Genomic DNA, 21,349 nt, shown 5'->3' on the forward strand with positions numbered 1-21,349 from the left:
AAAGGAAAACCTATCAGAAATTAATATGATTTTCGTTCGAAAATTAATTTTTTTCGTTAAAAATAAAGAAATAATTTTCGATCATATAATAATAAAAATATTTAACTTTTAATTTCCACTTAAACTAAATATAATTTATAATAGTTATATGTAAGCGGTAATTTTTATTATTAGTATAGAATAGGAGCAAACAATCGGGCATGAGGGTCACCTGATTTTTAATTGTTACTCAAAAGTCACAATGCCAGGAGGCTCGCAAATGTGTTGTTGTCCTTTTGCAAATTGATACCCCTTTATTGGGGAGAATCTAAATAGGCTGATATTTTATGTAGTTACATAGTTCAAAATTGTACTTTTAGTGCTGGATATTTTTTATAAGTCGATACACTGATTTTAAGTTGTGGGTGTTATTTATATATAATAATAAACAACCAATGATATCTAAAAAGTGAAACATAAGTGTTTTTGATTTAGATTTTGTCTCACTACGTGATGGCTATATTAAATATTATCGTGGCAATAAATAATGACATCACTTATGTCGTTATTGACGTGACAACGTCTTATAAATTGGTTTGCCGGGTGACACTTCAAGAAACTGCGTTACGCTTCACTCACGTTATGCGCTCACAATGAGAGCGAGTGAGAGGCACGCGTCCCTTCCACTCGGGCATGGTTAGCCCGCCTAAGAGCGAGAGAGACAGACATAAAAACATTAAAATTATTTTACCACTCAAAGTCGTTGTCACGTAAAACTTTCGCCCGTATACCGACTTTACAGGCAACCAATTTTTATTTTTCCTCAATCTGAATCTGAATAAGAAAAATTCATACAAACATAGTAATTTCAGGTAAACATGTAGTAAACATAAATATATTATAGCCGTGATAACCCATACAAAATGTGATATGTCAAATGTTTATCGATAATTGAAAGTCGTCAGGGCTCGTCTCTAGTAATGCCAAGCGTCAGTTTTACCAACAAAAAGTGAGCAAAATTGATTAATGATTTCACAAAATGAGACTATTTTGAGATCCATTGATTTCTCTTATTTGACATATCTTAAATGTAAATATAGATAAGTTTATATTGAAACCGCAATTTAATAAATAAATTAAACTAAATAGCCTCAACATAAATAAAAAAATGATTTGACAGCTCCTTTCATATCCGCAATTCTGCTTGTACTACTCGAAACCAAAATGGTGGAAGTTTGTTGTGCTTGGTAATTTGTTTAAATTATTGTGTATTCGTAAGTAAATCCGATATAAATATTATCACATACGGTATTATAATATCTCTCCTGTGGATAATTATTTTAATGTTAATGTATTGGACTTTGATTTACTATATAGAATGATACTAACAATGACAGCACCGAACTCGAATCATAAAACTCTTAAACATTAGTTTATTTATTTTATTGTATACACTGTAAAATTATAAACTTATCAAAACATATTTTTTATGTCGCCTTATTAAATAGTAAAATTTCACATATTTTTTTATATGGCCAATAAGCGCGGGATTTGTATCATAAATTCAACAACAATCACAAAATAGGCATTTGTATTAGAAGGTTTGCCTATTACATCTGAAACCATATATATAAATTTAAAGAAACTGCAATATCTTGTAAGCCTAAACAAATAATTATATTCTTTTAAATTTTAACATAACCTACAAACCCGGCGGGTGCGGTACAGGTATGTAAAAGTTTTATATTTTTGCAGATGCAGGAGATGTGGCATTGAGAATTATATGTCTAAAACAGGTGTATAATGGATGAAAAGGAAGGTATTGCCGAAAGTTCCTCTGAGGTGGAGAAGAATGCTTCATCTGAGGAAACACAAAAGGTAGATGACCTGGAAAAAGAAACCAATCCTGAACCTGAAAAAAGTGATGATAAAACTCATACTGTTAGTGAATTAGAAAATAATGAACCTAATAGCAAAAGTAATGAATCAAATGACAGTACTGATAGTCAAAGTATTGTAGACAATAAATGTAATGACGTTGTGAAAAGTGATAATATTCAGACTACTGTGCCCAAAACAAGTGAGGAACTCATTGAGAGTGATGATATTTTAAGTCCTGTACCCAACAAACTTGATGAACTAAATGAGAGTGATGATTGTAGAAATGATGTAGCTAACAAATGTGATGAACACATCCAGAGTGATGATTTTCAAAAGGTTTTAGCTAACAAATGTGATGGAAGCATCAAGAGTGATGATAGTCATAATTCTGAACCAATTTGTACTGGTGATAGTCAAAGTTCTGACCCCATTGCTGGTGAAGACCAGATTTCTGAACAGATCAGTAATAGCGAATCAAAACCTGATGAACCTAAGGTTATTGTTGATAAAGGTGAAGACCCTATTCCTAAAGAAGCATCAATTCCCAATGAAGAACCTATTTCAATAGAAGCTGTTAATTCACCCAGCATATGTGAAAATATACAAAATGTAGAGTCAGAATCTGAAAGGCAAGTAAGTGAAGAGTCAAAAATTACTGATGAAAGTGACATTAATAAAGTTGATAGTGAACAAAATGTAGATGAAAGTGATAAAGATATATTTAAAGGTAAGCAAATATAGGTTTCATTTCCTTTAAGATATTTAAATTAATTCAGTGTTAAACACATAACTTTACCTTTATAAAATTTTACTCCACCTGTTTTACCCTTGTATTTTAATTTAAAATGCAATTAGTTAAAAATAAATGTGCAGGATTCAAGCTGTAAATAATTGATCACATTATACAAAGTGTATACACTAAATATTTTAGAAAATATAATTGGTATTTATGTTAAAATAAATTATATATCATTTCTTTTGGCAATATAAACAGATAGAAATACACATTGCTGTATGCAACATTATCTATTAAATCTATATGTTAATTTTATAGAAATAGTCAACGAAATATCTGTAAAAGATTTAGAGTCCGCTGGTCCAAGTACAGAAGACACTAATCAAGATATAGATGAGACTAATCAAGATTCACTAACAGAAGTGTCGGAAACCAGCCAAGATAAGGTCCAGAAGCCACAATTTGAAACAGCACCAAATGTTTCCATAGATGACTCACAGGATGACCATACAGAGGTAAAGTGTTATTTATGGCTTATTTAAGAGTTAAATTTTACCCTAGGTTTGAACTTCAAAAATAGATCAAAAAATTTTCGTTTGCGCCCCCCCCCCTATTTTAAAAAAAAAGTTGTAGTTTTATGGCTTATAGGTCTACTATATATAGTAAAACAGTTATTATAAAGTTTATCTTGTACAAAAAAATTATGATGCAGGATTGCATCTGTCCTTTGTCCAAGTGAATGTACATTTTTTTTGCCTACATAATACATTTATCCTATATAAGATAAGCTAAGATGATATAGATGAATTTAAGTCAGTGCTGCTTGGAGGACCAAGGAAGCATATTAATTGTTTATAATTTTAGGCACTAGATCCCTTCGATGCCTTGTTAAAGGACACCAATGATCCTCCAGCTGAAACAAGTACACAAACTGTTGATGCATCTGTAAACATTGATGATGATGATGATCACAATGTTGATAATCATATTGAGACTGTTGACGGTGAAGATGATCACCAACCTGGTGAGTTTAATTGGGTGAAAAAATAAAAATTTCTTATAGATATATACTTGATTATCTTTCCGAAATGCTGACTTAGTTTAATTAATCACAAATTTCTAATGGAAATGTAGTTACTTTTTGTATTAAAATAAACAAATATAGTATGATGTTTTTAAATATCTAGTGAAAGTAAATAGAAATACTTAAAAAAATATATTTTTTAACTTTACTTCATTAATATGTAACTTGTATCTTAGTTTTTAGATTAAACACTTCTCAGTATATATTGGTTGTCTTTTTTTTATATTAGATGATTCGGATCATGCTGAACCAGGTGCAGATGAAGAGGTGTGCTTGCTGCCTGACACTGAGAGAGAAATTTCTGAGGCAGACAAACAGGAGGCAGAAAAAGCATTAGCAGAAAAGCGTAGGCAGGCTGAAGGTAATTTTTTTTTTTTGGCTTTATTTTTTCCAAAGGTAATTTGTAAAAGAGTTAAATTTAAGAAAATCTATTTAATTACATATACATTGTAGTATGTCCACAGAAGGTTTATTTTCCCCTACCCACATTTGTCTAATCTGTTAAACGATTTAAATATACGCTAGGAGTGAAACATTATTGTCTAGGCTAGTAAATATTATTATGAAATTGATAGAGCATGCAAAAACAAATTCACAATTCAATTTACAACCTTTAAGCAGAAGCAATGGCGACTCAACCCAAACAAGAACGTGGTCCCGAAAGTAACTCTGAAACGTGCGAAGAAACCTCTCAAAACAACGATACAGCAGAAACGGTAGAAGCTACAGTTGATGGAAATGAAATCGCTGCAGGTATTTATTCTTAACATATTTTTGTTTGGTTTACTATAAGTGAGACAGACAGTAGTACTTTTCCCTTTATTTATTGTTTTCAAAATTTCTTATTAAAATAAATAATTATTGTAACTATATAACCATTTAAATATATTTTTTACAGAAAATGAAGAACAAGATGGCTCGGATGGTCAAGCTCTGACAGTTCAAGAAGTATCTTCTGCAGTGAATACCACCTGCAGTGTATGTGATGAAGAGCACATGTGCAGTTATCTAGCCATAGTTGATGATAAACAACAATATTTTTGTTCGAAATCCTGTGTACGATCTTTTCAACAATCATTTAACGAAGCTTCCGTATGCATAATACAGGACAAATTTCTCATAGATGAAATAGTCCCAAAAGAATATACTTGTTCGGAATGTGAGGAACAAAAAATTTGCTATTTCTACTACAAGTATGAAGGAGAGGACACGTACTATTGCTCCTTGAAATGCCTACACAGTATGATGGCTGACGAAGTAGAAAAATATTCATTTAAGAGACAGAAAATATTGTTGGATGAGAAAAAAACTGAGAATGTCGAATGCATAAATTGTCAAACTGTTGGAACTTGCGAGTTTTCGGCTACTCGGTATGGGGAAGCGATGTATTTGTGTTCGTCACAATGCTTCAAGGACTTCAACAAACTAGAGAATGGAAGATATTCCATCAGTAAAACGGCACAAGTAACACGCACTAACCCCCCACTCTTAAAGTTAAAAGTTATCAGTAATGCAACGGACAAATATTTAGGTGAGGCATACAAAATACAGGCCAAAACTCCGGCTTCGTTACAGACCGCTAGAGAAGAGAGAGATAGAACGTTCCTCAGAATATGCAGGAATTGTTTTAAAATACTAAACGACAAAATGTTGACTTGGGAAACGATGGACTTCTGTAATAAAGTGTGTTTAGGTCGATATCAGAATAAAATTGGATCGAAATGTGCGTATTGTAAAAGTTCGGTTCCTCCTACGAGTTTAGGAAAGTATTGTGTTAGGTTCGGTTATGATATACGTCAGTTTTGTAATTCACGGTGCTTGGAGGAGTTTAAGAAAGGTTTAAAGATATGTTGCTACTGTCAGCGGGACATATCGGTGGGTCATGAAGGATTTCTGGCTCCCGTGGGAGATAAGGGCCAATTTAAGGATTTCTGCAGTCAGCATTGTATGGAAAAGTTTGATCAGATGAGTAAAAATGTGTCACCTCTACCGGTTTGGGCTAAATGTGCTGTGTGTTCGTTGGAAAAGGCGACCACAATTGAAGTGGAAGATACGAATACTGCCTGTCAGAGATTGTGCTCTGATCCTTGTTTTGCAGCCTTCAAGTTTGTCAACAATTTCCTACCAGGTATTTTTTTTCTATTTTTAGCCTATGTATGGTTTTTTTATAGAAATCTCTTCCAAAAGTACAATTATTTTTGCTTTAGCTGTAGCATCTATTAATTCAATTAGAACCCTTATTTCCTGGGTTCTATCTTAAATTATCCCATTTCAAGGTGCTCACAATATATAAATAAAATAAATAAGTGGCGCTACAACCTCTTTTTTTTTAGGTATTGGCCTCAGATTTCTGAATCTGTTTCATGATCATTTTTAAATCTGATAGGCAAGTAGGTGATCTGCCTCCAGTGCCTGACACACGTCGTCGACTTTTTGGGTCTAAGACATGTCGGTTTCCTTACGATGTTTTCCTTCACTGTTCGAACAAATATTAAATGAGCACATAGAAAGAAAATCCATTGGCACACAACCGGGGATCGAACCTACGACCTTAGGTATGCGAGTAGCTCGCTGAAGAGCCACTGGGCCAATACTGCTCACAATATATATTTTTTAATTCTCCTGTGAGTTCATACTGGGTGATAACATGCTTTGTATTAAGCTTTTGCAATGGTCAGTAGTTTAGGTAGTATATTAATTACAGACAAAATCATTCCTCTTGTATTGTATAGACAAAAAACATAAATATTATTTATATTTTCAGATCAGTGCCGCTGGTGTAAAAAGTACTTTGAGCGAAATGAAAATAAGAAATATTTCACGATATATGATGACATTACACCCATCCCTTTCTGTTCGAAGTCTTGTATCAACATATATATAAGTAATTCCCGACATATAGTACCATGCAATTGGTGTAAAGTGAAAAAATATAATTATGACATGATCCAATGGTCACAGGACAATCAAACAATTATGATGTGCTCACTCAGCTGTTTGAATTTGTATGAGGTGTCGGTGAATGCGGTGTCTTCAAGGAGGTTTGTTTACTTTTTTTTAATTTATCCTAAAAAACATGTAAAAAGTTTCTAATTATTGGAAAAAAATATGTATTAAAGTAAATACTTAATAGAATATAGGAAATTAGTTCACCTCTGTTGCTAAGAGTTAAGCTGTGCACTCATGGGGCGATTCTATTTACTGTAGTATGCAAAAAATGCCCATGCATGCCACCACAATCCCCTATCTTTATATATATAAATCTTGTGTCACAATGTTTGTCCTCAATGGACTCCTAAACCACTAAACCGATTATAATAAAATTCGCACACCATGTGCAGTTCGATTCAACTTGAGAGATAGTATAGTTTAAATCTCAAATTATAGTCGCAATTTAAATTTATTGCAAATTATTTGTTTATTATTTGATACAATTCTAACAGATGACGCTGTGGTTAAAAGTACCAAAGTTTCACATACCTTTCACATCAGTTCTACAGTTTCCCTTGACTAGCTTACTACTATATTGTAATATAACAAAAACCTTAGCCACAGCAACGCTTGGCCGAGTCTGCTAGTAAAGATATAAATTTCTTAAATTTCTCGCATGCGCAAAAATGTATCTGCCGGAATTGTAAATTGTCAGTGTAAATAGATATATAACAGTTCGATAATTAAATGATTGTATTTAAAAAAATAATAACTTAAGATATGTTAGTGTCATTTAATATCTAATTTTAAATATGGAATTATTTCAGGAAAAAGTGTGACATGTGCAAACGTGTTGCGCTGGCGCAGTATCACTTGACAATGTCCGATGCTACCGTACGAAATTTCTGTACATACCAATGTGTTATAAGTTTTCAGGTAAGTTCCTTACAATATCTGAATATTATTTCTACTTGGATAACAACTAAACTTATTAAAAAAAAACAGGGATGCAAATGTGGAAATCAGTATCTGTGTTGACTGTTGACCCATAAGACCAATAAGTGATACCTAGATGATCTTATGTTCCAAAATAAACGTATTTTATTTTTATTTTATATACATTATTGAATATTGATTTTATAATATGAATTAATTCTATTCGATACTAGAACGAAAAAATATTATTAAAAACATGGAATATTTGTTTCCAATAATACTGTTATAACACACCTATGAAAAAAATAATGATGACATTATATCTAATTATTATTAAATTGATAACTTTGTTTTCGTTAAAAAATATATATTTCTCGTTATAGTATATTGAAAATAAAATAATATTACAGGGTCAATATAAGGAGGCTGTACCAATGATCAGTGAACATGGTGATGCACAAGCCGTTCCCACTGGTACACCGAGGCGGTCTTATACTACTAAAGTTACAGGTATGTATAACTCTTTATCCTATACTATATTTTATAAGGCCAACGAGCTCTTGATGTTGTGGCTGCTAAAAACTGCTAGAATTCTCGCGAGTGTGTAGCCGGCCATTTTGGAATGGTTGACTACATATAGTGGTGGCGCGTCTAATAACTAATAGTATATCAAATTTGGTTTATCAATCAATTAACTTTGAAAATAATGATGTAGATTTGAAATAAAAAACAAATATTTATAACAAAATCGAGTTAATTATGACGTAAGTTAGTTATTTTAAAATAGGAAATGTTGATAGTCACTATTGTGTTTATAGTAATTTTATTTTATAATTTAATTTTGAAATCTTACCTTACAGCGCAAACGAAATCCCAAACCCGTTCGACATCGGGCATGCCCGTAATTTCGAACGTACAATCTTTAGCCACCCCCCCTCTCGTGCCCACGTCCACAAGGGCGAAATCAAAACGTCTCCAACACATACAGGCGCCAGAGCCGGAACCACCTGCCATTCCTAAAACACCACCTCCGCCCCCCAAACCTCCTACTCCACCCCCTCCGCCGCCCCCCAAAATATTCAACCATGTAATTGTCAAAACCCTGCCCCCCCACGAAGTAGCCAATAAAGGTACTATGGCAAAACCTATGATGGTTTCAAAGGGTATTTCCTGCCGCCCTCATCCCTGTACTAAAGAATGTCAAACAGATTCTAGTCTAGAACGAAAAGTGCTCATTCCGGTCCCCGTCCCGATATATGTCCCTGTTCCATGTGTTATGTGGTCTTTACCATTCCCTGTCCCAGTACCTATTCCTCTACCGATACCGACTCCGGTATTTATACCGACAACGAGGAATTCGGCTAAGGGTATCATGAAAGAAATCAATAAGATTCACGATAAAATGCCGACCGATCCGTTTGAGGCCGAAATACTGATGATGGCGGAAATGGTGGCTGGTGATAAGAAAAAGGATCAGAGTGATTCAGATACAGATGAGGAGAACGGTGAGTTAAGTTTAAATATATTATTTTTATTAGTTATTCGATATATATTTCGATGGTTAAGTCTAATCGTAGAGTTTACAAGATAAATAAACATTTAGTTATGAAGATGAATGTTTCGTGAATGAAGAGAGAAAAAAACCGTTTTAATTTGTTTTCAGAAGGTTTTAGTCCAGTGACTGGTATAGATGGGAATAACGCGTTCGGTGAAGACATGCTGCAAATGGCGTTAAAAATGGCGACGGAGTATGAAGAACAACCCGTTGATTTAGAGTCCGCCATGACAGCTAATACTATTACACCGAGCTCACATCCCGGCATGCCAGGTAAAATACTACTTAAATTTGTTTTACATTTAAATTGATAAAATATTACTAATATATGAAGAAACTACTTAAATTTCTTTAAATCTATCAAAATATGTTATACATATATGAAAACTTGCAAAAAGGAAAACATGACTTAAATTTCTTTAAGATTATCAAAATATGTTATACATATATAAGAACCGGCAGAAATAAATATGGAAAACACGTGTAAATTTCTCTAAATTTATCAAAATATGTTATACATAATATATGAAATTTTTAAAAAATAAATAAACCCGTGAAGTGAATATATATTTACACAGTTTATTGCTCTTTATTATCAACTCGTAAAATGAATATAGAGATCGTGCTTCAATGGATGTTAAGTGTTTTACTGACGTGTTTAATGACTATTATTTTAATCCGTGCTGTATTGAGCAAGTATAGGCCTTTTGTTAAAATAAATTGGGGCCTTTAATATTAGGATTATTGCCTCTGCAAATTATGATCTATGAATGGTATAAGAATTTGTATGTATTTTGCTTTGTCAGAATAATATTACATTATTATCTGTACTACAACAATAACTGTTTTAAAAAACGTTTAGAATGTTTAAAGGAATTTAAATACAGATTAAAGTGTTAAAACCATTTTTTTTTCAAAAACGTGTAAATAGTTTCAATTACTCGTACAATACAATGTGAATACGAACCTTAATATTCGTTTTTGATGTACAAGTGTCATAATTAGTGGCTAACTCACGATTTTGACTCTTAACCTGAAAGGCATAATGCCTTTAAAAATATTATTAATACTAATACACCTACCATAAATCATTATCATCATATTAAAATCAAATGAACACTTGTGCTGAAAATTTTTGTATAAGTTGGAAAATGATTTATCTTTAAATTAATAATGAAAATTATAAAAAATATATAATCATGAAAATTCATAGTAGTATGGCTACCGCTTCGTCTATCGTAGTATGAGTGGTACATTTTTGCGCTATAATTTATGAACTCTAAAATAACTGCGTATGTGACATTCTGCGTAAAAATCAGCTGCCACAAACAAGATGGTTTGGAAAACATTATCCGGCAACCCACAGGCTTAGAAGGCGAAGGCATGCACCACCATCACATGATGGTGTTGGAACAGCAGCGAGCCGTTGCAGCCCTTAGGGCTGCGCAGCCGGTTCGCAAGCGAGCCCCGCCGGCCCCACCTCCGCGACCTTCGCGTTCTTCGAAACGGAGGAGGGAACCTGCCCCACCGGCACCGGAGCCCCCGAGGGAACCCGCGGAGAAGCCCGACGCTAATATGTGTCTTAAGGTATCTTACATATACTTTTCTGTTATGTATATGACTTGCTATGGAATGGAAACCTGGTTATCCATATTACAGGTTCTTACCTAGTTTGGAAACCAGTCTCCCAATACTGTCACTGTATTATGAATTATTATTGTTAATGTTTAAGGGAGAAAAATAAATAAATTATTATTATTATACTATTTAAATTTATTTATTTGCTCGTAGTATTATAATATAGTAAATTGATTGTAAATTACAACATATAAGTTTCGCCAAGGAGTCATGTACTTAATGCTAGAGTTTTTGTCTAATATATTTAAGGGGTTAGACGCTGTATGCTGAAATACAGGTTCACAGCTAGTTCAGCGTCAGATAAACCTGACTAATTCTGTTTATATAACTAGCGCAATTAGATATAAGTTTTTCCTGTGAAACAAAACTTGAAATAAATTATTATTCTAGTATTTTTAATCTCAGAACAATGAACTAGAAAAACAAAATTGTTATGAATAAATATTAGTGTTTCATATACTATATACTAAATGAAACTATAACATCAGACAGAAAGTATTTGTTCTCTGTCTTATAATATTAGACAATTTCAAATTAGTTTTTCGAATAAGATAATTTATTTGGTAAATGGATTCTTATTCAAAATGTACATTTTAGTACACATTTGGTGTTAACGCGTGGAAGCAATGGGTGATGACAAAGAATGCTGAAATCGAGAAGAGTTCTATTAGAAGAAAACCTTTCAAGTCTGAAATACTTCAACTGACGGCAGATGAACTAAACTATTCCTTATGTCTGTTCGTCAAGGAAGTCCGGAAACCCAATGGCAGCGAGTACGCACCTGACACTATATATTATTTGGTTTTAGGTGAGTTATTTTGTACTTTGAGGCGAATATGCCCCGAGAATGTAAAAAAAAGAAAAAAAAAATATTTATTATATTATATTATATTTTATTATATTGGTGAAAAGAATATTTTATTAAAATATTGATGACACATATCCATTTTTTGATTAATTTAAATTTCCCATTTAAATAAAACTATTTATTTAAGGTAGATATCAGGAGGGCTTAGTCAAATACGAAGTAAGAAGTAACGTAATTATTTAAATACTTTTTTCAGGGATTGAAAATAAACATAATTTAAAATATGTAGCATTTTATTTATTGAACGCGATGCACTTCTTCACCGTGTGAAATCGAACTTATGACTTCAAGGATGGTAGTCGCACGCTAAAGTCACAATCCAACACTGCTTTACTTGTGTTATTGAGCTGAGCAACAGTCATTTTTTAATTATTATTTTAAATCCCTAAAAAAATTATTTAAACACTTACGCTCCCACATATATAGCTCGTATTTAATTAAGTTCTCGTAATAACTACTTTAATTTCACGTAGTATAATGTCATTTCTTTAGTTCATATTAAACTAATTGCTTTATTATTTTATAAAAACAAAACTTTAGCTTTACCTAAATATAATTTATTGTATGATTTATTTACAGGTATTCAACAATATTTGTTTGAAAACGGTAGGATAGATAATATATTCACGGACCCGTATTATGAAAAGTTTACCGATTGCTTGGACGAAGTAGCGAGAAAGTTTTCTGTTTTATATAATGATTCACGTAAGTGTGTTAATTTGCACTTTATTTATTATCAATATAAAAATGTAAAATAAAAAAAAATGTCGATGAGTCTTGAAAGACACTCATTTACCTGATTTTATTACAGTTCAGAAATGTATTGACAATTTCTGCCTGGTTCTGGATTATTTATACATTTTATTTTTAATACTTATAATTAATTCCATTTTAAATATTTCAGAGTACATAGTAACGCGAGTAGAGGAGGAACATCTCTGGGAGAGTAAACAGTTGGGCGCACATTCACCGCACGTTTTACTCTCAACGCTTATGTTCTTCAATACTAAACATTTTAATTTAGTGGTAAGATTAGTTTAATAAATTCTAAAACTGGTATTTTTTTTAATACCAATATGTGTGTTGTGTCCCTATGTAACTGATTTCTAAGTAGATTTATTAATTTATGTCAAAAAGAAAAAAATATTATATCGAAAATCAGGGATAAATTTTTTGCTTGCAATAAGCTTGTCCATTTGTCCTTTAGAAACGTTAATACTAAAAAAAATACCTACTTATTACTACGAATTTGTATATACATATTATGTATTCCATCTTTGGCTATTTCTTTAGTATACATAAATGAAAAATATATATTAATTTTTAAAATTTTAAATTAAAGCACCAAATACAATTAATTGACATTTTTATATTTGATAACTGTTAAATTTCCCATTTCAGACAGTAGACGAGCACATGCAGCTATCCTTTTCTCATATAATGAAGCATTGGAAACGTAATCCCAATCAGCCGGGGCAAGCTAAAATACCGGGAGCAAGAAATGTGCTTTTACGATTTTACCCTCCCCAATCTGCACTTGAAGCGAATTCTCGGAAGAAAAAGGTCTACGAACAACAGGAAAATGAGGAAAACCCTCTCAGATGTCCAGTTAAACTTTACGAATTTTATATATCTAAATGGTAAGCTTATCGCTTTTTAATGAGGTACGGGATTTATTAAATGTATTTATTTATCAAAATTTATAACAAGAACAAAGCTTTATTAATACTGTTTTATCAGTTCGAATTTGGTTTTCTGTTACATAAGTTACATTGTCTGGTAATGTATTCAACCGAATACATTATATATATACTGGAAAATAAAATTAAATGTGAGCTGTCACGGGACGCCTGGCAGATGTGAAACATCGACATTATTTTGTAAAAGTAATATGCAGAAAATAATAGATTGTGATAGGAACTAAATATGTCATAATGATAAAATAAAATATTACGATTTTTTTTCCAGATAACGATGACTATTTGTTGAATAAACATTATTTTCATTAAATATTTTTAATGTGAAATTTACTACTGCATTTAGACTGTATATCATATAGCGTGGCGACGCGTCGCCACGCCAGAAATCGGTTTTACGTGCGGCTATAGATGACATCACATCAAAAAAAGGATTTTTTTAATACCTTATGTTCTGTTTAGTCCCGAATCTGTGCGCACGCGGAACGACGTGTTCTACCTTCAACCAGAGAGATCGTGCGTGCCCGACTCACCCGTGTGGTACTCCACGCAGCCTCTCAGCAGACACGCCCTTGCCAAGATGCTGCATCGTGTCAAAATGGTCAAGGAGATAAATATTGCGTTGCTCACCAGCTAAGGTATTCTAATTAGATAACACTTCTCTTAAATAACCATTTTAAATTACTTTACTACAATAAAAAAAAGTAATCTAAGATAAAGCAAACAAAATTATAGTAAGTCAGAACATTTAAACATAATAATAATATTATGTTTAAATCGCAATAATTATAATATTAAAGATATTTAATGGTTGTATTTTTTTATGAAACAAACTACAACCAGTAGAAGTTACAGCCGAAATTACAATGAAGAACTTGGTTTGGTTTGTATGTGCTTATATTTGCTGACAAAGAAAAGATTACCATATAACAAAACATGTGGTTAAAGTACTAATTATAAACATAAATGTATAAATAGTTCTTCAGATCGACCCACTAGTAATTCAAAATAACATTAAAAAAATAGTATAATTAAGTAATAGAATGTTTATAAATTGTTTCAGATTATACTTACGAGTGTTTTGAAGGAGAACATTCGTGATGATTTGTACAATGTTACGTTTCGGATTCACTGACTGTGTTGCCAGAATATTGTTGTGAAAATTACAATGTATATTTTTTAAATTTTGTATATCAGACAGCAAAAAGGACAGATTAATTTAAATCAAATGTTTCTATTTGCTAATTTTAAAGTGTTATTATTCTATGCGGGCTAAATATTGACTTTTATTTGATTCATGATATCATTTTAACCATCAGTTTTGAACAGAATATCATTCAAGGTAAGTTTGATTCTATTTTAACTATACTGTCGCTAAGCGATAATACCAACTACATAATTTTGTTTATCAAAATTCTCCATGTATGTAATATATATTACAAAATTGTAAGTTGTAGGTTTGTTATAATTAACATTATTCCATATATAGCAAAAATAGCACACCTACTTGTAATAAAATCAATTAAATATAATGGGACAGATTTTTTATTGAATAGATTTTTAGATAAAGAGTCAAGATTTCATATTATAATAATAATAATTTAGTGTAAGTTACTTTAGTGCTATGTAAAAAGAATACAGATTCTTGTAAAACAGTGTTTTATTTTTATATACCTATTATTTAAGTTGCTTGAAAATATAATATTGACATTAGAAAAATATGTTTATGGTTACACTTCATTTTATATTAAAAAATGTATTTGGTAAGAAATGTGGAAAAAGTTTTGATAAAATTGTCATTATGTATATTTTTTGTAGTTTATGGGAGTTGTTGTCATTTATCAGCAAATTGATACTAAGGAAAGTAAACTGAATACTGAAAATCGTTTGAATTACTTTCCACAAAAGATTCAATGAAGGGATTTGTAATCTTACTTTCGTTTACTCCGTATTTTATTATGATATTTTTGCTTGCTAATAAATGTCATATAGTACCAGCAAATTTTATTTGCAAGAGCTAATTGCTCAGAAATGAGAGAAACGAAATAAGTTATTGTTGAAGAGTTATTTTTAAATTTGCCGCGATTTGACAAGCATAACTTTCGCTTGCCAGACTCATTTTGTATATGTATATTACTTATATTATGTACTTTACTTTAGAAATCTTATTTTTTTTTTTTTTTTTTTTTAATTATGGCCCGCACGGTTTGTGCATTGTGGCCCAGGGTCAAAACAGGGAAACGGGTAAAAAAATAAATGTATCGGATGAAACGGAATTAAGGAAAGGAAAATAATCTATAAAATAAAAGATCAATTCTTATAGAGATAGATATAAAAGGAGTGTAAGAAAAGATATTTACATATATACACATTCATAGGATCTAAATTTTTATATCATTACTTAAGATAAAAGCTGCTAAAAGTTTATATATATGTGGGTCCATTGTTGAAAGTAAACAGGATATGGATGAAGGGAAAGGAATTTGAAGGGAAATGAGACCGTCGATAAGAGCCGACCGTTCGCGCCGAGAACAAACAAAAATGATGTGATTCAAATCAGCTTCAGCATATCCACATTCGCACGTAGGGTTGTCAATAATATTAAACTTAGCAAGGTGAGCTGGGGTGCAGACGTGTCCCAGACGCATACGAGACAGTATTGTTGTAACTCTTTTACCGAATCTCAGTCTCCAAAACCAGGGCTTAATGGGTATAGAAGGTTGAATAGCACGATAATGGCGACCTTTTGAACGATCTTGATTCCAGGATTCAGTCCAGGAATTCCGGAGATAAATCCCAGAAAGAGCCATCAAGTCATGCGCATAGTTTCCAAAAATATCCACATCTCCACTATCCACTGCCTCATTGGCAATACGGTCGGCTTTTTCGTTTCCAGATATTCCACAGTGACCAGGAATCCATGCAAACGATACGGAATAGTTTTCTTTCAAACATTTCAATAGTAAGTTTCTAATTTCGGAAATGACAGGGAATTGATAATGTGATCCAAATGGGAACCGGGCCAGGGCATTTAAAGAACTAAGTGAATCTGTAAAAATTACAGTTTTTTGAAGTTTCAGTAGAAGGATGTATTCTATAGCTTTGAATAGGCCAATACATTCGCCAGTGAACACGGAGGATTCAGGAGGGAGTTTAGTTTTTTGGACAATATTGTAGTTAGAATGTATTACACCAACACCTACACACCCATCACTGGAATGTTTAGATGCATCTGTAAATATTCGATGCCATTGTGGCCACTTAGTATCAACAATATAATTAAATGTTAACTTTTGGTTTTTCTTAATTTTAACAAGACCTATGCTTGTATGTACATCAGGAGAGATTAAAAGGGAATCGTAACTATATTTGAACAAAGGATTGGAAGTCGCTTGGTGAGTAGGAGCCTTAAGAGAAGTAAATCTTGTGTAACTTGTAACCAAACATGGTGTGCGTTTGTTTTTCCAAAATTGAGAAGTGTGGATTATATATGTCAGGGATGTCAGTTTAGGTGTAAGGATATGGTTACTAAATTGCATACAGCGGAAAAGGAATTTATCAGATAGAAATTGTCGGCGTAAGTTTAATGGTGGCTCTACACATTCGGTTCTCATACAATTGATTGGGCTTGACTTCATAGCTCCTAAGACTATTCTCATTGCTTTTGCTTGAATACTATCCAATTTTTTGGAAGCAGAAACATTTCCTGGTTCTAACAGGAAAGTACCGTAATCCATTACACTTCTGATTATGGCGTTGTAAATCAGTTTTAAGGAGTGTGAATGCGCTCCCCACCAGATGCCCGATAAACATCTAAGAATATTTAAATTTCGTTCACATCTCGCTGTTACATACTCACAGTGGGATACACCGGTGAGCTTAGAATCTAGAATTACCCCCAAGAATTTGACATTATTAGTTGAGGGAATCAAAACATTATCAAACTTTACCTGGACCGGGGGAGGCTTACGCATTCTGGAAAACAACACAACCCTGCTCTTGGATACAGATATGTCTAGACCATTCGAAGTCAGCCATGAGTTTAAAAATGAAAGGGAAGATGTTAGAATTTGACAATTATTTTCAATTGATTTGCCCGATTTGTATATAAGAAGATCGTCTGCATATTGTAGTACATTTGTTGATGCCTGCAATGATGTTTCTAAATCATACGTATAGATGTTATAGAGCAAAGGACTGAGTACAGAACCCTGTGGTAATCCTTTCCATACGGTCCGAGATAGTTTGACATCTTCAATAAATAAATTTATGTATCTTTCACTGAGCATATCTATAATAAAGTTTGTTAGAATTGGTGGTACGTTTAAGCATAGCAGTTTTTCCCTGAGAACCGATATAAGAACATTGTCATAAGCTGAGCTTATATCTAAGAAAGTAGCTACTACTGACTCATTATTTGAAAATGCTAATCTTATGTCTGTAGTGAATATTGCTAAGCTATCCATTGTGCTTCTACTTTTTCTAAAACCGAATTGGGTCGTTGCTAATAGATTTTTACTCTCTAAAAACCATTCTAAACGGATTTTTACTAGGTGTTCTGCTATTTTCATTAAAACAGAAGAAAGGACAATGGGTCTGTAAGAAGAAGGATCATCGGTTGGCTTATTGTCTTTTAAAATAGGTATAATTGATTGAGTGATCCAAGATTTGGGAATGCACCCAGAAATCATAATGGAATTTATAATATTTAAGTACAGAATCAGCACACGGTCCGAAAGATTTTTCAAAAAAGAATATGGAATCCCATCTTCTCCTGGAGTAGAGTCTTTTACCTTATTAAGCACACCTTTAAGTTCGATCAAAGAAAACGGAGCGTTTATTCCACTTAGGTCATCAAAAATGTAAGCAGGAATAGATAATGGAGGAAATCTCTGTTCCGGTACAGAAGGGGGAGCAAGATGATCCATAAACTGATCAGCTAGAGTTTTCGGTAATTTAGAAGAAGGAGGTTTATTATATGCAGATCTAAATCTACGAATATTACGCCAGACATCTGACGGGCTGACATCTGGACTAATGGAGGCACAAAATGATTGCCAACCATCGTATTTCTTTTTCTTAAACAATTTTTTTGTTCTACGGGCAGATTCTAAATATAACTCGAAATTTTCTTCTGACATATGCCCGCAGTATTTTTTTTCGGCCTGTTTTCTTTCTTTTATTGCAGCTGTACATTCATGATCCCACCAGGGAGGTGAAGGAATTTGCGATCGGATCTTAGTTTTAGTGCAAAAAGATTCATCGGCAGCTTCAATCAAAACCTGAGAAAGAATTTCTGCGGAGATCTGGCTACCTTCTTGAGAATAAGTATTAGTTTTCTGCTCTACTATTTGGTTGAATAATTTCCAATCTGCGTTGTTTAATCTGTATTTAAAACGAGGAGAGCGATTGGTTTTGATAGGTTTGTATGAAGGAAAAGTAATAACAAGTGGAAAGTGGTCACTACCATACGAAGATGCTAGAGGGTGCCAGTCCAAAGTTGAAGCTAAATCAGGTGAACATAAAGATAGATCAGGCGCACTTGCACCTTCGCGTGGACCAGTAACACGAGTTGGCAGCCCAGTGTTTAAAATACATATACCATGAGAATCTATAATATCTAATAATTGATCTCCATAATAGTTGGAAGAAGTGCTTCCCCAAGATTGATGTTGGCAATTAAAATCACCTAGGACTAAGAAAGGCCTTGGGAGGATGGAGAACAGTTGATTAAGATGAGAAAAAATATTTACATTAGGACGAGAAAAATAAATAGATACTATACAAATTTTATTTACAATAGCAGCAATGACTGACAAGTCATCACCGAATGAGGGAAGTGGAAATAAGGAATAGGGGAGATTATTTTTAATGACTATGGCAACACCGCCATAGCCGTCAGGTCTGTCCTGTCGGAGAATAACATAACCTGGAATTCGAAATGTCAATTCCGGGCGAAGCCATGTTTCCGACAGAGTTGAGACAAAAGGTTCAAATTTATTATGCAAATAGATTAAATCGTTTTTATTGCAGATTGCGCTTCTGCAATTCCACTGGATTATTTGTTCGCGTTCGGGACGCATAAGTGGATTTTAATTGAGTTAAGGAAGCAAGTGTTGGGCGGCGTTGTTCGGTTACATTGTTGTCAGAGTTAGAAATGGATTTTATTTCAGTCAAAAGTTGGATAACATCAGAGATTGAGAACATTGTTTCATTATTGTTGTCGTTACTGTTTATTAAAGCGACCCCGTTAGGAGAAGCTGGAGCATCATAGTCCTTTATTAAACTGAAGTGTTCTGTTTTGTTATACCCCAGTCGTTTTAGTTTGGGGGTTGTTGGTTTAACAAATATGTTTTTCTTATAAGATCTACTATACGACGGAATCGAGGAAGAGGAAGGCGATACAGATGGCACAGGAGAATTAGGAGAATTATGCATGTTTGAAAACTTTACTATTTCAGCAAAAGATTTTGACACAGGATCATACACTTTGTTTGCTTCTGCATAAGATACACATTTCTGAGCCATATATAATTTAATTTTAGTCTGTCGTTCATATTCTGGACATTTCCTGTTTGTAGCAAAGTGTAGACCTGAACACAGACAGCAAGATGCTGCATCATCTTGTATGCTGCATGTGTCCCCAGTATGGCCTTGGCCACACTTGTAACATCGGGGTCGAGAGTTACAATTGGACTTAGTATGACCAAATCGGCAACAAGAATAACACTGAATAGTGGGGTATGAATAAAGTTCCACGGGTAGGGCATTGTAGCATACAAACACATGTTTTGGTAGAGCTTGGCCATCAAAAGTTATAACAACAGTCTGTGATGGCTTCCACTCAGGTGGGGAGCTGTTACGCACTTTATAATTTAGGCGTCTAATTTTTATTATTCCTCCGCTGCCTACAGGTAAGGAGATATTGTCTAATATATCTTCAGGAGACCATTCTGCGGGAATACCTCGCACAAGCCCCATTCGAGTCACATTAAATGAAGGAATAAAAGCTTTAAAATTATTAATTGTCAGGCAAGGGTTATTAACAAATTCATTTGCAAATTTGTGGTCTGAAAATGATAGGGAAATTCGGTTTCTGCCTATCCTTTTAATGCTACCATTAATAATGTTTTTAAATGAATTTTTCTTTAGGAAATACCCAAATTGGACTGGGTGCAGGGAGGCGATGCCAGTATCTGAAGAAACTTTTTGCACATGAACTACAAACGGCCCTATGTCATAGGCCTCATAAAACGATCTGCCTGTAGGATTTTTTGGAGACTGAGAACTATCTGATGGGGGGTGTTGTTGGATATTTACAGTTACACTTGTTTTATGTGCTGGGTCACGTTTTTGCTGAAAACTATCTATATCGTTAGCGTTCTTAATCTCAGTACATAATGAGGGAAATTCAATATCCGGTATTTGGCACGAACAATCAGTCTCTTTTTGCTTGTTACGACGCGTCGGGTCAAATCTTTTTTTCCTCTTATTACAATGTTTGCAAATTTTACCTAATCTCATTCTTTTACGGTCACTCCGTTGATCCACATCTGTGTCTACACTGGACTCGTCCAGTTTAGAAAATCTATTTTCTACTACAATATTACATGCAACCTCGGGGGGCGAGCCCCCGATATCCGGGGGCTCGTTCATTTTTTCGCCTGATTCCAGGCCTTGAGGAAAAAGTATAAAAACTTACCAAATATTGAAGAATATATACACAAATTAAAAAAATAAACAATTAAGTTAAACTACTACATACAATTATATACAAATTGATCTTTTATATCAATTAAATTAAATTTATAAATTTTACTAAAAAAACAAAACTCCCGCCACGACCAACGTTTCCCGCCTTTTTTCCAGAAATCTTATTTAAAATAGTGTTTTTGTTTTCTATGTCAACACCGACGTGCAATGTTATCAGCTATAAAAAATATAAACTAATGCAGAATAAAAAGCTATTAAAATTTCCGTAAACTACAAAAATACATTAGTTGTATGGCCAGATTCGTTTGAAATACTAAATTATCATTCTAGT

The 21,349-nt window shown here is 33.1% G+C and overlaps 1 protein-coding gene across 7 annotated transcripts; it reads left to right on the forward strand.

Moving 5' to 3' along the window:
* The first annotated feature begins 954 nt into the window (after positions 1–954).
* LOC110992473 (zinc finger MYM-type protein 3) lies at positions 955–14,958 on the forward strand. Of its 7 annotated transcripts, none has more exons than XM_045628503.1 (19): positions 955–988; positions 1,735–2,587; positions 2,915–3,111; positions 3,461–3,620; positions 3,910–4,041; positions 4,299–4,433; positions 4,579–5,808; positions 6,445–6,721; positions 7,439–7,547; positions 7,958–8,057; positions 8,408–9,052; positions 9,211–9,375; positions 10,469–10,689; positions 11,338–11,548; positions 12,188–12,313; positions 12,513–12,634; positions 13,010–13,248; positions 13,768–13,943; positions 14,369–14,958. In XM_045628503.1, the coding sequence occupies exons 2-18, from the start codon at positions 1,783–1,785 to the stop codon at positions 13,940–13,942; spliced, it is 5,049 nt and encodes a 1,682-aa protein (XP_045484459.1). In that variant the 5' UTR covers positions 955–988; positions 1,735–1,782; the 3' UTR covers position 13,943; positions 14,369–14,958. The 7 variants fall into 7 exon arrangements, with proteins under 7 accessions (XP_045484459.1, XP_045484458.1, XP_045484457.1 ...); XM_045628502.1 differs by lacking the exon at positions 955–988 and adding an exon at positions 997–1,253; XM_045628501.1 differs by lacking the exon at positions 955–988 and adding an exon at positions 1,000–1,330.
* The last annotated feature ends 6,391 nt before the right edge of the window (positions 14,959–21,349 follow it).

The sequence above is a fragment of the Pieris rapae genome, chromosome 6 (assembly GCF_905147795.1).
Source record: "Pieris rapae chromosome 6, ilPieRapa1.1, whole genome shotgun sequence".
Taxonomy (NCBI): domain Eukaryota; kingdom Metazoa; phylum Arthropoda; class Insecta; order Lepidoptera; family Pieridae; genus Pieris; species Pieris rapae.